The sequence below is a fragment of the Saccostrea cucullata genome, unplaced genomic scaffold (assembly GCF_032062105.1).
Source record: "Saccostrea cucullata isolate Sc308-1 unplaced genomic scaffold, CSIRO_AGI_Scuc_v1 ctg13356, whole genome shotgun sequence".
Taxonomy (NCBI): domain Eukaryota; kingdom Metazoa; phylum Mollusca; class Bivalvia; order Ostreida; family Ostreidae; genus Saccostrea; species Saccostrea cuccullata.
In genome coordinates this window covers 1-17,301 of record NW_026920709.1, presented here as the reverse complement: position 1 = coordinate 17,301, position 17,301 = coordinate 1, and the positions used below count along the sequence as shown (strand labels likewise).

Here is a 17,301-nt window from a genome sequence, read left to right as displayed (position 1 = left end):
TGACGCTAAATAGATCGAAGGATCATCTCTAGGGCCGTCTCTCTCAGGGGAATCTACAAGGTCAAATAAAGGTCAAATCATACATAAATAGATCAAAGGATCATCTCTAAAGCCGTCTCTCTCAAGGGAATCTACAAGGTCAAATAAAGGTCAAATCATACATAAATAAAACGAAGGATCATCTCTAGGGCCGTCTCTCTCAGGGGAATCTACAAGGTCAAATAAAGGGCAAATCATACATAAATAGATCGAAGGATCATCTCTAGGGTCGTCTCTCTCAGGGGAATCTACAAGGTCAAATAAAGGTCAAATCATACATAAATAGATCGAAGGATCATCTCTAGGGCCGTCTCTCTCAGGGGAATCTACAAGGTCAAGTAGAGGTCAAATCATACATAAATAGATCGAAGGATCATCTCTAGGGCCATCTCTCTCAGGGGAATCTACAAGGTCAAGTAGAGGTCAAATCATACATAAATTGATCGAAGGATCATCTCTAGAGCCGTCTCTCTCAGGGGAATCTACAAAGTCAAATAAGGGTCAAATCATACATAAATAGATCGAAGGATCATCTCTAGGGCTGTCTCTCTCAGGGGAATCTACAAGGTCAAATCATATATATTAAATAGATCGAAGGATCATCTCTAGGGTCGTCTCTCTCAGGGGAATCTACAAGGTCAAATAGAGGTCAAAGGGTAAATATACTGTATACAGGGTTATTTTTGCCCCGTGTAAATTTCGCCCTTTCACACATGCTAACAATTTTGCCCCATTTTAAATTCGCCCACTCATAGTTTTATTTAAGAAATTATGCTGCATTCTTTGAATTCACCCCATGTTGAATTCACCCAAATGAGGGTAGGGCCAAAGGGGCGAAAATAAAACGGGCAAAAATTTCCCTGTATACAGTATGTCTCCGACAAGGTCAGAAAGACAAGGTCAGTTAGAGAGGGTAAATAATTAAGTCTACAACAAGGTCAAATAGAGGTCAAAGGGTCCACATATAAGTCTGCAACAAGGTCAAATAGAGGTCAAAGAATTCATTATTTACGCAAGTTACAACAAGGTCATGTAGAGATCAAATGGTAAGTAATGACAAATGATAAGTTACAGAACCTAAACCAAATTAAAATGAGAATTTGCGGGTCAACTAGAGGTCATGTGATAATTTAATTCATACAATTGTGGTTGAAAAGTCAAATGTTATTCTATAACCTACGATACATCTTATTTATAATTAGAAAGCAGTAGAACCTTCTTATTTTGCTTGACTTGCACTTATCTCATTTAACAAGTGAATAAATTCATACTTATGAAAAAAAAATATCAATCCAAAGTGGTCTTTTTGAAGCATGGGTAATCAAGATAACCAAATACGTGGCTATTTTAAGAGATTTGTTGAGTTACTTTTTCAGCATGTTTGGGTCAGTAGTTAGCTATTTTAAGAAAATTGAATAGTAACTTTTTTGGCATGTTTGGGTCAGTAGTTAGCTATTTTAAGAGATTTGTTGAGTTACTTTTTCGGCATGTTTGGGTCAGTAGTTAGCTATTTTTAGAGATTTGTTGAGTTACCGTATATACTCGCCCATAAGTCGGTCCGCCTATAAGTCGGTTGTATTTAATAAGCTTTCATATCAGATGGACTGATCCGCAGCATTGTTAAGGCTTGAATTAGGGGGCGGGGCCTAATTTATACGGGAAATGTTTACTGTGACGTCACACAAAAATATGACTTTTATGTATTTCTCATAATACCTGAAAATGAAATTATTTGCAATATTTAACTGTATTAGCATAATAAACAACAATAAAACCTTTCAATGCATTAAAAAACGTTGCTAGGTAAATCCCGGGTAGCTAGTTTTTAACAAAGCACTGATTGCGATGAACTTGTATATATGACGTCATTTTGGTAAACATGACGTATTTCATGTACTGTGAGAGGCAGATTGAGGAATTTTTTAACAATGAAAAATGCGTTTTATAATAAAACGGAATATTATTTACAGGTTTTAAATAGTCGATTAATACCAATGTAGATCCTTTGTTTAGTGCTATTATTCATTAACTTTCAAGAGAATATATTTTATTAATTATGTCGTGTTTTTATGTACAGGTTACGTATATTTTACATCGAGATGCACCATAAAATCGTACTTTCGCAAGGGCATACACTGCATAGATCTTAATCATTTTTTGAATATAGATAAAGGATATTATCCTTAACTGGAAAAGTGCTGCTGCTTTCTTTAAATCGAAGGCGTGATTTCATAAGTACACAAAATATTTGGTAAATGTCTAATATGTTTTGACATTGGCCTATTTACTTGAAAATTTATCTATTAAAACGCGAATTCTATTCAAAGCAGCAGTACTTTTCAGAATCTACAAAGTGTGCAGAAACAATTAATAGCTTGAATTTTAAATTTAAAATAGGGTATGCCCTTGCGATATTGAAATTTGTTAATGACCTACATTCAGTACACGTACTATGCATTCATCACGTGACTGTCCATCGATGGGATTAAACTTCACACAGTTTAGAGTGGGTAATACTATGCCAGGTATTAACGTTCTGTGATAATAAAACAGCTTAATTGAAATAAATTTAATTTAAAATAATAACCCCCTTTTTGCACATATATTTTCCGTTGATTTCTCATAGTAGGCCTTAACAGTGCTACGTCTCATAAAAAACCATACTTTTGATAGCTCGCCCATAAGTCGGACAATGAGTTTTAGACCGGAGATTAACTCCCAAAATAACGACTCATAGGCGAGTATATACGGTACTTTTTCGGCATGTTTGGGGTGGTAGGTAGCTATTTTAAGAGATTTGTTGAGTTACTTTTTCAGCATGTTTGGATCAGTAGTTAGTTATTTTAAGAGAATTGTTGGGTTACTTTTTCGGCATGTTTGGGGCGGTAGGCAGCTATTTTAAGAGATTTGCTGAGTTACTTTTTCGGCATATTTGGATCAGTAGTTAGTTATTTTATGAGAATTGTTGGGTTACTTTTTCGGCATGTTTAGGTCAGTAATAGGCCATTCTAAGAGAACTGTTGAGTTACTTTTTAAGAAAATTGTTGAGTTACTTTTTCGGCATGTTTGGGTCCGTGGTTAGCTATTTTTAAAGATTTGCTGAGCTACATTTCGGCTGGTTTGGGGCGGTAGGTAGCTAATTTTAGAGATTTGCTCAGCTACTTTCTCGGCTGGTTTGTGGGGTGGGTGGGTGGGTAGGTAACTATTTTTAGAGATTTGCTGTGCTACTTTTTCCGCTGGTTTGAGGTGGTAGGTAGCTTTTTTTTTAGAATTGTTACTTTTTTGGCATGTTTGGATTGGTAGATAGCTATTTTAAGAGAATTTTACTTCTTTGGCCACTCTGGGGCGGTGGGTGACCTTGTTTTTTAGAGATTTTTGTTGAGTAACTTTTTCGGCCAGTCTGGATCAGTAGGTCGCTATTTTAAGAGATTCGTTGGTTTTACTTTTTCGGCCAGTTTTGGTCGGTAGCTGGCTATTCTGGCCAGTATGTCCAGCCCGTACTGTTGGATCTCCGTGACGTCCAGATAAACGGCCATACAACCCAACACTGCTGGCGCGGCCTGACAGTTCACCATGACAACCAGGTTATCAGAAAAATGGCTGAAGGTCCGCAACAGTTGTAGGCTCAACACAACATGAGACAGGGGGTCCTGCATCAAAGAAATAATTAAAACAAACTTATTCATTATTCATTAATACAAACTTATGATGATAAACACATGTTGATTTCATGATGATGACCATTATATGACTGAGTATAAAAGTGTTACCATGATTTGCCTGAGTAGTTCCACTAGCAGTCTGACGGATGGTTTGTGTAGCAGTATATCTTACCATGATTTGTCTGAGTAGTTCCACTAGCAGTCTGACGGAGGGTTTGTGAAGCGGTCGATCTCGCTCAGACTCGGGCATCTCCTCGAGACTCTGAGATATCTCGGTGATGTACGCCACTATCACAGCGCGCTGGTAACCCGCTACCTCCTGTGTCAAAAGAGTCCAACATTTCAAACAGTGATAACAGTCACCAGGTAGTCTGACTGATTTTAATTTTACATACATACTCTAACAAGACTAAGGTCTACTGGTGTGTACTTATAATAAAAATGTACCTTAGAGTAAAGAATACTTGTGTACTAAGTCTCTTTAAAATTGGACTAAAACTGTAGGAGTACGGTTTTGCCAGATTTATTTCAAAGAAATTTCATCTTAGCATGTTAAGTAAGCATTACAACATTTGTCAAAATCAAAAACCAATAAATTATATATGTAACTTAGTATATCTACTTGTGTATGAAGTCTTAAAGCAGGAGTAATAACGGTATTTTGAAAGGATTTCAACAAAATTTCTATTTTTAGTAACCATGCAATGCAACATTTGTTGAAATTAAAAACAAATGAACAGAATGATACATCTCACTATAGTTTACTAATGTGCAACAAATTCTTACTGAAAACTTTTTAAAAAGAAAACGTTTTAGAGAATTTCAAAGAAAATTCTATTTTTAGTAACCAAGTCAACACTACTTGTTAAAACCAAAATCTGTAGTGAAGCATTTTGTATCTTGGTATACTCTATTTGTGAACCAAGTTATATTGCAATTTAACCAATATGTCGGAAGAGTCGGGTTTTGAAAGAATTTCATAAAAATTTCTCCTTTTTAGTAACCATGACAACATTTATCAAAATCAAACACCAAACTGAATGCAGAGAACTATGTATCTCACTATAGCTTACTACTGTGTCAGGTCTTATAAAAAGACCAGACCTGTAGGAGGAGTAGCTTTTTGAAATATTTTTCAAAGATATTTCTTTTTTTTCTGTAACCAAGACAATATTTTTTTGTAAAATCCAAAATATGTAAAAAAGACTTGTATCTTCTTAGTATAATCCATAAGACAAACCTGTAGGAAGGAGAAGATTTGGTCTGTGATTGCTGACGACAGTTTGTCTACAGTACATAGAGGACATAAGACAAACCTGTAGGAAGGAGAAGATTTGGTCGGTGATTGCAGACGACAGTTTGGTGTCTGTATACTGGTTGATCTGTTTGGTCAGAAAGCTCGCGGCCAAGTCTGCCAGCTAGAAAATTAAACAGTTAGAAACATCATCACAAAACTCGCGGCCAGGTCTGCCAGCTAGAAAATCAAACAGTTAGAAACATCATCACAAAACTCGCGGCCAGGTCTGCCAGCTAGAAAATTAAACAAGTTAGAAACATCATAACAAAACTCGCGGCCAGGTCTGCCAGCTAGAAAATCAAACAGTTAGAAACATCATCACAAAACTCGGGGATAGGATTAACATCTACAAAATCAATGATAATATTCTATACTGGCTTACAGTAGTAAATCTCATCAATATCTGCCTAATTTAAAATTATAAAAAGGTAAACATCTGATGATTTGATGTTGATCAAAGTCCAGGGTCTATTAATTATAATACTCTCACTTTCTCTGTTGAATTGATGTTGATCAGAAGTTCAGGGTCTATAATTCTAATATGCTCACCTTCTCTGTTGATTTGATGTTGATCAGAAGTTCAGGGTCTATGAACAGCACTGGTGTCTTTTCCTTTTCTTTTTCCCCTTCCTTAAGAAAAACAATAGAAAATCCATATTATAGTAGGTTATTGTTTAATGAGGTATCCTCATTTCATAATTTCCCCCAAAACACATTTAACACTGATTGAACAGTTTGAATTTCTAATCAACCAAACATGTTTTCCTATGGCAAATAAAAACATTACATCTCCCAAAACTGTGACACTGAAGAAGTTAGCAAGCATGTCTCTGGTTTATGTCATAAAAGTAAACCCTGCAATGAGAATTTTTATCCAATCCAAGGCTGTGTTATGTTTGATGCTGTCAACCTTAAGAAGGGTTTTGTCCTTGTCTCAATCTCAGGCCTTAAAGGTCAAGGTTATTTGTCAACGAGATGTTGAAAAATCACTATACATAGTCTGTCAAATCTGTTGGTTTAATAACTTATCAAATACTCTGTATGTTGTGAATCCAGGACATGAGGGTGTAGTCAACATCTATATTAAATGATAATTCAAATATAGACATTTTATGTTAGATGATCATTTGGTTGAAGCTCACTGTATAACTTACCAGTATTATCTCCCCTTCTCTCTTTGGTTTAGGTGAGATGTATAACTTACCAGTATTATCTCCCCTTCTCTCTTTGGTTTAGGTGTGATGTATAACTTACCAGTATTATCTCCCCTTCTCTCTTTGGTTTAGGTGAGATGATGTATAACTTACCAGTATTATCTCCCCTTCTCTCTTTGGTTTAGGTGAGATGTATAACTTACCAGTACTATCTCCCCTTCTCTCTTTGGTTTAGGTGAGATGTATAACTTACCAGTATTATCTCCCCTTCTCTCTTTGGTTTAGGTGAGATGTATAACTTACCAGTATTATCTCCCCTTCTCTCTTTGGTTTAGGTGAGATGTATAACTTACCAGTATTATCTCCCCTTCCCTCTTTGGTTTAGGTGAGATGTATAACTTACCAGTATTATCTCCCCTTCTCTCTTTGGTTTAGGTGAGATGTATAACTTACCAGTATTATCTCCCCTTCTCTCTTTGGTTTAGGTGAGATGTATAACTTACCAGTATTATCTCCCCATCTCTCTTGGGTTTAGGTGAGATGTATAACTTACCAGTATTATCTCCCCTTCTCTCTTTGGTTTAGGTGAGATGTATAACTTACCAGTATTATCTCCCCTTCTCTCTTTGGTTTAGGTGTGATGTATAACTTACCAGTATTATCTCCCCTTCTCTCTTTGGTTTAGGTGAGATGTATAACTTACCAGTATTATCTCCCCTTCTCTCTTTGGTTTAGGTGAGATGTATAACTTACCAGTATTATCTCCCCTTCTCTCTTTGGTTTAGGTGAGATGTATAACTTACCAGTATTATCTCCCCTTCTCTCTTTGGTTTAGGTGAGATGTATAACTCACCAGTATTATCTCTCCTTCTCTCTTTGGTTTAGGTGAGATGTATAACTTACCAGTATTATCTCCCCTTCTCTCTTTGGTTTAGGTGTGATGTATAACTTACCAGTATTATCTCCCCTTCTCTCTTTGGTTTAGGTGAGATGTATAACTTACCAGTATTATCTCCCCTTCTCTCTTTGGTTTAGGTGAGATGTATAACTTACCAGTATTATCTCCCCTTCTCTCTTTGGTTTAGGTGAGATGTATAACTTACCAGTATTATCTCCCCTTCTCTCTTTGGTTTAGGTGGGGGTGAGGACTTGACTGTGATCCCTGGGGTAGGGGGTAGTTTACGGCTTGGGACACCTCCCTGATATATCCTAAGGGTCCTGTCTGCGACCTCTATAGGGACACCTAAAAATAAACTTCAACATATCACCAAGCTCACAACATATCACCAAGCTCACAAGAGTAAAGGTTTGATGTAAAAAAAAATATTGATAAGAAATAATTATCATGATTACAAATTAGGTAATCTATGCTTTGTTTGTTTTAGGATTGATTTCAGATTAGTACCTGCTTTACTTATCATTCCTCTTTCTGAGATTTGAGCTGATAATTATTCATCAATTGTTGATCACTGGATGAAAAGTCTAGTTTCCGCAAAACTGAAACTATGCGGAAACCTTGCTGAAACTTGGTGTTGAAGTTTCCTGTATGGTTTCCGCAATGCGGAAACTATATAATAGTTTCAGCAAGTTTCAGTAGGGTTTCCGTATACTGAAACCATTAGGTTTGTTTCCCAATAGTGTCCGCAAAACGGAAACCAATGTAAAATTTAATGAAACGTCGATTTAACGATACGTTTTAGTTTCAGTAGGTTTCAGTTTCCGGAAACTATTAATTTCGATTCCATATGGTTTCCGCATGCTGAAACCGTACTGAAACTTTTTCTATTTTTTTTTTCAAAAGGGTAGAAAAATCAACTCATATGCATAATTATGATCTTTTTACTATTGATTTCGATTCCATATGGTTTCCGCATGCTGAAACCGAACTGAAACTTTTTCTCTATATTTTTTTTTTCAAAAGGGTAGAAAAATCAACTCATATCATCCTTATATTTATTTACACATTTAAAAAAAATGATTTTTTTTAAATATCTAATAGTTCATATTCAGATTTTAAGATGTGCCTGCTCTTTGTAAACTTAAACATACCGATATTGATATCAATGATAAGCATATTATACAAGATCCTTGCTTCATATTAAATGTATAAAAATTGTTTATTTCATATTGTGTCGGAATTCAAAAATATTATTTTTAGACAAAATCGATTCCTCTCACAAGGATATTCTACATTACCCAACTCAATACTCCCCCTCGGGAATTAATTATTTTGAAAACATACATCATTTTCACAAAACTACGATTATGTTTAATATAAAGTTGTTTAAAAAGAAAATTAGTGTGTCTTCATGGTGCATGAAATACAGATAATTACGAGAGTGAACATTAAATCTGAGATAGAAAGGTTTGCATTTATATTCTTTATACATGTCTCTCTATATCTATTGTCTATTGTCTATATATTCCTTAATGGATATCATTTCAATAATTTCAATTTGTTAACAATACATATTGACTTGGAAGCCTTTTTTACTATTCATATACATCTAGTTCAATAAGTTACATGTACTAGTTTTTATAATAACATTGATTTAATATCTACATATATGTATTTTTATTTCCGTCTTCGTGAAAACATTTTATTCGTAAGCCGCGGTTTTATAGCATTAAAAATATTACAAGAAAACATGTCCTGAAAATTGATGTCATGGTTCCCAGGATTTGCAGCATTTTATGTCAATCTAATTAAAATCAAATCTTCCATTTGTTCTCCAAATGTTTATTTACACGAGGAACTCATGTAAAAAGTCTGTTTTTGTGAAACAATACCCTGGGAGCGAATGGAAAATCTCAAAATTTTAATTAGATTGTATATTATGTGTAGGCTTTTTTTTTTTTTATTTTGTTTTATTTCATATATCTTGCATTCGTGATGTTAATTAATGCAATATCACTGAAAACGCGGTATAGTTTTTAGCAATATGTTCAGTTATATTCGTATTGAGATGTATAATGTGCTAAATATGTGATTTAGAACTTAGTTTTTTTAAAAAATAAATTTAAAGTAGTCTGTAAGTTGATCAAAATTTCAATTCTTTACGTTGAACCCCACTCGCGGACACCTGTCCTCACGTGCCACAGGTGGGGAGACACGTGTCGCGAAGACACCTGCTACCGTGTTGGTGTATTTTTTGTATATTCTCTGTGGATTGAGAGGTTTTTCTACCTTAGAGGAACAATGGACTGTGACCAGGCGTAATATATACACGCAGTACATGGTATACATAACTAGCCTTTTGTAATGACACCAAGGTTTCTGAACATTCAAAATAAAAAATAAATCACACTATATAAAACTTCACGTAAAATCAAACATGTCATATGTATAAGACTATTTCAAAAATTTCAATATTATTTTACAATTTCTCCACACAAAAAAATCGGCAATCACAAAAAGAAATCGACAATTAATGGTATTCCTTGTTTGCCACCATTGTAAACTTCAAATATTGAAAATATTTAGAGGTCAATGAAACGCAACCTAATGAAAACTAAGTCTATTTTAATTCACAACTTTTTTATATAGGTTATTTCTAAGTACATTATATTAAAACAACGTTTTATTTCTAATTTAGAGTCCAAAACAGAAAAGTGTGAGATTATTACAATTATAAGGAAAAAATAAGTCAATCAATAGCAAAACAATTATTAAAAGCAATTAATAATCCTGTATTATAAAGGAATAAAGAAGAATTTACATATGTCATGTGTAAAGGACTATGACCACTTCTATTACATGATATCATTTATATAAATTTGCCTGCAAAATTAAGAGTTTCCGTATCTTCTGTATTGAGTGACCAATATTTTTTGGTTCATCATCTAAAGCTGAGAAGTATGGAGATTTACTATTAATTAGCTGAATTTTTTTTTTTGGGGGGGGGGGCATGTTTGACGATCATTTTTTTTTTACATGACAATGTTATAAAAACAAAATGAATTTTACATCTACATAATCGATCTTCAGAAGAAATATTGGTAAATCTCCCTACTTCAATTTGTAAGCTGTGACACTGAGGAAATTCCTAGATAACAAATAGACTTGTACATTCATGTTGATATTTTCTGAGTAGAAAACTTTCAACAATTGATGAATAATTCTTATAACCCCAATTTTGCTTTTGAATTGCACATATGTGGTTAATATACCATCAGCATAACTTTGTTGACTTGTATACCATTTTCTTTTTTCTTTTCTTTTCTTTTTTTTTTTTACACAATAATCGAAGTACGTGTGTACATATGACTTTAAATCATTCTATTTGAAAACATTAGGACAGTCGGAGTCCGTTTCAACAATTACCACAATCATGTAATAAAGGTCTAAAATTCGCTTTTTATCTCCTTCGATTCCATGATCAATTTTATTTTATCATTCAAAACTGTTCATTCTGTTGCCATATATATACAAGGACATTTGCATTTAAAACGTAAAAAAAGAAAAATTGCCAAGAGAAATGCAAAAACTAAACTGAATTTTCCGTAAAGAATTTGAATCACTAGGTGGCGTATCGCGGCAGAATGCTTCTCTCTCATTGGTTAGATTTTCAGAGAAGAAAGAAGGACAAAATGGCGAAGAAAACACCAAGAATTTGCTCAAGAAAAACAACAGAGATGAGAAGATTTTTTGAATCTACACAGAAGAAAGGCACCCCAAACGGCAGATTAGATACAGGTAGTTATTTCTTACAGTTCAGAGCACCTTTATTTTTGTTTTTATTGTCTGAAATCGTAAGAATAATGTTGACTTAAAATGGCGCGTTCCAAACATTCAAAATGACCATTGCACAGTTGTAATTATTGTGAAAAAGCGCCTTGTAAATCATCCTCAGCTTAGGTTGTTATGCATATAATTAACTGCTGTTTAAACGCATGCATGATTTTTGCACCATTGTTTTTATCTTTCATATTTTTCGTATTGTATTTTCTGCATCGTCCCAATCGCATAATTTAAAAATTATAACGTGTTGTAGTATTCCGGAATTTTAAATGTAGGTTGGTTTTAGGGGATAATATCGTTATGTACTTGTATCCGGTGTTAACTTTTTTATTTGGAAAATCGAAAGATTTGACCCCACGCTTTAGGTTACAGACTACTAATTTTACCCCTATTTCATTGACCACTCAAGTAGTTCCAGTTTAAAAATAGAGGTTTTTTCTTAAAAATTCTTTGGGGTGTTTATGGGGTGGACTGATGTTATTTTTGGGTATAGATGGAAAGGAGAGGGTTTGAAAAAAAATATAAAATTGTTAATATGTGAAATTTTGCACTTGCGCGCGTAGTAGGAAGGGTGTAAAGAGGCCCATATTTACCCTTTCCCCGAAGAGAAAGTGAAAAAAGCAGGGTAGGGGTTATTTGCGATGCCTTAGCAGGAACTGCATGCGATGAATTTTCCTGAGAGTCTGAAAAATTTTTGGACTTGAATTCTTCTTACTCTGTGCCAAGTTTCAGGTAAGTTGAGCTGGTGTAATTTTTTAAATCATTTTTTATAGTATAAAGGAATGTATAGCAAAATAATTGGTAGTCTGTGTCCTATGAGGTCAAAGGTCAAATCTCACGTTAATCAATTTACTGGCACTTTTTGGATAATTTGGAACTAATTATGCAAATTGTTGACAAATTTTATGGAAAAAATTGTCTTTTGGAAAAGTTAAATGGATTTAAATAATTGAAAAGGGGGAGGGGGGCACCTGCTCAGCTTGTCAAAGTGATGACGTAATGTGTGCAATTGATGTGTGTCAAACATTTATGCAATATGAATTTTGATTCTATATATAATGTTGTAGGTGACATAAAACCCATTACTCACATATCCTGCTATTTTAAATGCCAAATGGAGTTCAAAAACCAAGGTATGTTTTAAACATTTGATTGTTCAGATTACACTGTTGTTAATAGGAAAGTAATGCCTAATTTCTCAAAACTTTGGCTACTTGGTGTCTGTAATTATAGTTGACACACTTACTTATTAATTTGACACAATTACTTATTAATTATGAATGTGAACTAAAGTTGAAATTCTTAAAAATTTATTTTTTTTCAGTGGCTCATTTCTGGCTGACTGATGTGGGATTGCAAGCAGTTATAGCCTGGATGGGTGGCTTCATAAAAAATCAGGCCAGTTGCCAGTCAGAAGTGAACAATTTTGTACCAGTAGCAGAGACAATGATCATTCAGAAAACAAGATACAGCTGTCAACAATATTACAGTCCACAACAGCCAAGTTAAAGGTATATAGTCAACTGACTCTTAAGTTTGTATTATTTTTTTGTGTTTGATTTCTTTTTTACACTGTTTTCATCTGTCATCATCATCTCTTGCCAATCAATGTGTACTCTCTGAAACTTTCTCTTTTTCCTTCTTCTTTTGGAATTTAATATCTGCTGTCTGATTGCTGGCACTGATCTGTGATTGTCCAAGACAGGGGAGGTCAGTAAGGTGCTCAACATTTCATATGGGATGTTTGGTCCTACTGACTTCTTCTACTCTTGTGGCATCTTGGACATCATTGTCGGTGGTCGCATATCAGACAAAATCATCATTTTTTGACAAGGACATGTGTTTTCAAGATTTTGGATAAACACCGTGCAGAAATAGTGATACACAAGACAGACAGAATTTATGTACTCCATTTTAATAGAACCTTCTCTACCCCCCCCCCCCCTTCCCTGTTTTAGCTTCCAAGCATCTCCAGGAGTGATTATAGGTGACACAGGCATGGTATATTTTCTATGCTGAACCATTGAAAGTATATAGACATGCTTTTTAATCATTTTGTTTTTTTTTTGGTACCTTTACAGTGCAGATTTGCCTCCCCTTTTTCTACAGCAGCCTGAAGAATGTATGTAGGTAAAATGCATATATAAATTCCTTTTCTTGTAAATTCAGAATTATAAAATCCAAAATTTCACAGAATTTTTGGTATTTATTATCTAATAATGCATATTGTTACAAGAAATACCCTTCAATGAAGTCTTAATATGACCAGGGATAATCCAATTAGAGTAGTAAGTACCACTTCCTGACAGAGGCTGAATTGACCAGGTTGGATAATCTGCTTATAACAAAGGTATTAATCTCTTTCCCTTAACTTTTATACTAATTTTTTATAGCCTATATATTGTAGAATTTTTTAATATTTGTTTTACTAAAATTAAAATGTGCTAAATATTTTTATTTTTAATATTTCCAAGAATTTTATGCTTTTTGAAAGTATTTTTTTGAAAAATTGTTTAAAATATTTACTTATGCAATAGGTTAAGTTTTGTTCTTGAAATTTGTGTAGGACATATATATCTAGTATACAAAAATAAAAGGAAAGAAAATAACTGTCATGCATGTGAGCTGTGAGCATTTCAAATCTGAGAACTGTGTGCCTAATGCTTATTTTACCCTCTGATTTAAGGTGTTCCAGCACATCAATTAAAGGGCCATAACTCTGCTTAGGAATCATCAATTTAAATGAAACTTCACCGGCCACTTTGTAGATACAAAAGACTCCAGCATGTCAAATTTCAGCAAAATCAGACAAGGTTTGTGTCCTTATTAGGTTACAGACTACTAATTTTACCCCTATTTCATTGACCACTCAAGTAGTTCCAGTTTAAAAATAGAGGTTTTTTCTTAAAAATTCTTTGGGGTGTTTATGGGGTGGACTGATGTTATTTTTGGGTATAGATGGAAAGGAGAGGGTTTGAAAAAAAATATAAAATTGTTAATATGTGAAATTTTGCACTTGCGCGCGTAGTAGGAAGGGTGTAAAGAGGCCCATATTTACCCTTTCCCCGAAGAGAAAGTGAAAAAAGCAGGGTAGGGGTTATTTGCGATGCCTTAGCAGGAACTGCATGCGATGAATTTTCCTGAGAGTCTGAAAAATTTTTGGACTTGAATTCTTCTTACTCTGTGCCAAGTTTCAGGTAAGTTGAGCTGGTGTAATTTTTTAAATCATTTTTTATAGTATAAAGGAATGTATAGCAAAATAATTGGTAGTCTGTGTCCTTTAGCCTTTCCAGATAACGCCATCTTTGCCAAGAACGATAACTCTAATCTATTGCAGAACTGTTCGGAGTCGGCCATGTTGACTTCATATGGCTCGGAGTAAGTAAGTATTTTTTGTTATTAATTATATAGAATAAGATAGGACCTTGACATAACAAAAATTGAGTAATGCTGGTAAGTTTTGAGTATATATCATCTTTTATACAGTGTTTTGTTCTTGGAAAATCGCGTAAAGCACGAATAATGGTATTTTATTATGTACACGGGCGTAATGAAAATATGAATAAATATTTTTTTTGGAGGATAATGATAGGGTACGCTCAAGTTTCACCCATTTTCGTAAGCGGTAGACATACTGCTACAATATGTACGATTACTGAAATTTTGGAAGCTATGGCTTTCTCTTGCTGATTTTTTAAAGATTAATGCCTCAGTAATGTGACACGGAAAATTGATATTATAATGGCAACACGAGGGCACACTCATAGTTTCCTTCAATAATTAATTGATATATGTAAATTTAAGATATTAAAATATATATTTACGAAAAATCAAGTTAGAGTTTAATTTATTCAATTACTTTTATGCCTCCCAATAGTTTCAACCATTCTAATAATTGAGTTACTTCCCTTTCATCATAGTCTTTTTCAATATATCATAGGAAAAAAGTGATTTATATATCTTTTTTCAGACAAATTTCACCAGTTATATTCGGATGCTTTATGAGGTGTAAATAAACTTTCCTGGATAATCAAGGTAAATAGAATTTCATAAAATGTCATTGCTTCCATACAATTATTTGCAACAATTTATACTAAACATTTTTTTCTTCCAGATTTCAGTGATTACCAGCCAGAGACTGTGTGTAAATATTCTTTCGCTTGTTTGTTTATTCCTGTATATACCCCTTGTTGGAAAACTCAAGGGTAATTTCTTTACAATATTTAGATGAACACTTATAAAGTTTGCCACATATAAAATGTAAGAATTTATAACAATTCATTGAAATTATTAATGACATTTTTTTTTAAAAATGATAAATAATTAAATATATATTATGAATTTTATTTTCAGATTCATCTTTGGTTTTACTTCATTGAGGATTTTTCCTAAAGACATTGAAAAAAAAAAAAAGAAAAGAAAAAAGACAAAAAAAAAGATTTATTCAGTTGAGCTTTTAAGGTATGTATTTATTAAATAATACAGAGGGATCACTTATTATGGCACTTGTCCATCTGTCAGTCTGAAATAAAAAATAATACCAATGCAGGCGACACTATCAGTATGAATTATATATGTGTGTGATGTGATGTTTGACGCTTATGTTTTTTTTTCAGAAAAGGTGAGCTTTGTTGTTCATTATAGCTGCCGGATGTGTTCAATGTTATTCTCAGAAGTAGTTTCTTGAATCGTACATTTATTTTTTGCTGAATTGTTTTTATTATTGATGGAAGACTGTGCTGCACAGCTGAGGAAGGGGTTCAATATATTTTTAACATACATGCAATCTAGAATCGTAAATATTAGACATGTAAGAGGGCATCATGATGGGAGAATGCCTTTGTGTAGTATTGTATCACTGTGAAATGCCAATTTGTACATGTTGTAGTCAAGTAAAATTCCTGAGAACTTGCAGATTTTTGGGCTATGAAAGTGACTTGATAATTTTCATAATGCCGCACATTATTCAAGTTGAAGTATTTTATTTTCATACCATACATAAGGATTTTAAAGCAAATGTCGAAACTGAATAAACTATTTATATACAAAGATACATAAGCATATTTTCTTACAAGGCATAATTATGATGAATTAAACTTAAAATGATATTTATTTTGAATTAAATTTTAATTTCATGTTGACACATATGCATGTTTTGATCTATATGAAATAAGACTATTTAAGCAACCTAAAACTTGATATAGTGTGCATGGTTTAATTCTTCATTAGAAATACTTATGTTATTTTTGTACCTTGGGCGTCAAATATTAAATGTGGTGCTGCACCGTGCAGTTTCTAAATATCAGAAATCACTTTTAAATCATATTAACCATAAACATGATTCTCTTGATATCAACAGAACAGCTATTGTTTACCTGTATATAAATTCTGCATTATGATAGACTGGAGCTTGATGAAATGAGCAATTGGCCATTATCAATTTCTTATGTTGCATGCATTGATATTACATAGTTATATACTAGTATTTGCTTGTTGCTCGTAGAAATCATGATATCCGTTTAGAGAACTTTTTATTCATGTGGATACATCACCAACACAGTCTTTGCTCTAATGCGAGGGAGCGGTCTCTATGTACTACATAGGATTCAGACCCGTGATGTAAGAATCAGCACCCACTTCCCGACTTGAGGCGTGTCGCTCTAACCATTGTGCCACACTGTGTGACCCATTATGAAAATTTGACATAATACTTTTACGTCATATGACTTCTAAATTTTATTGACTTGATAAAATGACTGATACACAAATAAGATTTTTGTAATCTCTCTGTTTATAGCTGTTTACTATTTGCCATATTTCTATCTTTAGTGGCCAACAATGGCCACTAAAGAGTAATAGTTCTGTCTTATTATATAAATAGTTATCTGCCCTTGATGCAAAATGGAATAAATAAAATAAAGTATTAAATGGATTATAATTTTGAATCAAAGAAGGCCCACATATCTTAAACTAACATAATTTAGATGTAGTCTTGCTTTTATGAAAAATTGTAACTTATTTAATTTTTCTCACTCTCAGACATAATTGCTTTTCAAGAACTTTTAAATTGTGGTTGTGATAGGACTGCCACTTAGAATTAGACCAGAGTGTGACCATTTTAAAATGATACAATTTTCCATCATTTTTTTTCTTTGTCATGTGTCTATTAGAATTTTAACTGAATGTCAGGTGCAAGGAAATGGACATGCAAGTGGTTTTTGGAACTTTTCTTAGCTCATGCTAAAAACAAAAACAGTTATTAATGTACGGTACTGTACTAACTTGATCTATTTTAATTTCAGATATCCAGTGAACAAATTATCTGAAAACTAAGGCTAATAGGAGAGGATGAAGAATACTTCTGTTACAAGGTATGTTTTAACAGTGAGTAAGAACTTAATATAATTT

The 17,301-nt window shown here is 33.4% G+C and overlaps 1 protein-coding gene and 1 long non-coding RNA gene across 2 annotated transcripts; one reads left to right on the top strand and one right to left on the bottom strand.

Moving 5' to 3' along the window:
- Positions 1–135: 135 nt before the first annotated feature.
- Positions 136–7,910, bottom strand: LOC134256175 (uncharacterized). The gene is made up of 7 exons (XM_062738820.1): positions 7,846–7,910; positions 7,256–7,406; positions 5,548–5,628; positions 5,018–5,119; positions 3,874–4,020; positions 3,483–3,689; positions 136–365 (listed from the first exon to the last, which is right to left on the bottom strand). Exons 1-7 carry the CDS (start codon positions 7,908–7,910, stop codon positions 312–314), a joined length of 807 nt encoding a protein of 268 aa, XP_062594804.1. The 3' UTR covers positions 136–311.
- Positions 7,911–13,684: 5,774 nt separating this feature from the next.
- Positions 13,685–15,429, top strand: LOC134256170 (uncharacterized). Its single transcript, XR_009989671.1, has 5 exons — positions 13,685–14,090; positions 14,178–14,275; positions 14,864–14,928; positions 15,008–15,098; positions 15,247–15,429. It is a non-coding gene; the product is annotated as an uncharacterized LOC134256170 (long non-coding RNA).
- The last annotated feature ends 1,872 nt before the right edge of the window (positions 15,430–17,301 follow it).

Excerpts from the sequence above, each read along its gene's own strand:
- LOC134256175 (XM_062738820.1), bottom strand. The coding sequence starts at position 7,910 with ATGCGGAAACCATATGGAATCGAAATTAATAGTTTCCGGAAACTGAAA. Across the intron at positions 7,407-7,845 it reads AAACCTACTGAAACTAAAAC|TTTATTTTTAGGTGTCCCTA; the intron begins GTATCGTTAAAT and ends GATATGTTGAAG. Across the intron at positions 5,629-7,255 it reads GAGAAGGGGAGATAATACTG|GAAGGGGAAAAAGAAAAGGA; the intron begins GTAAGTTATACA and ends GTTTTTCTTAAG.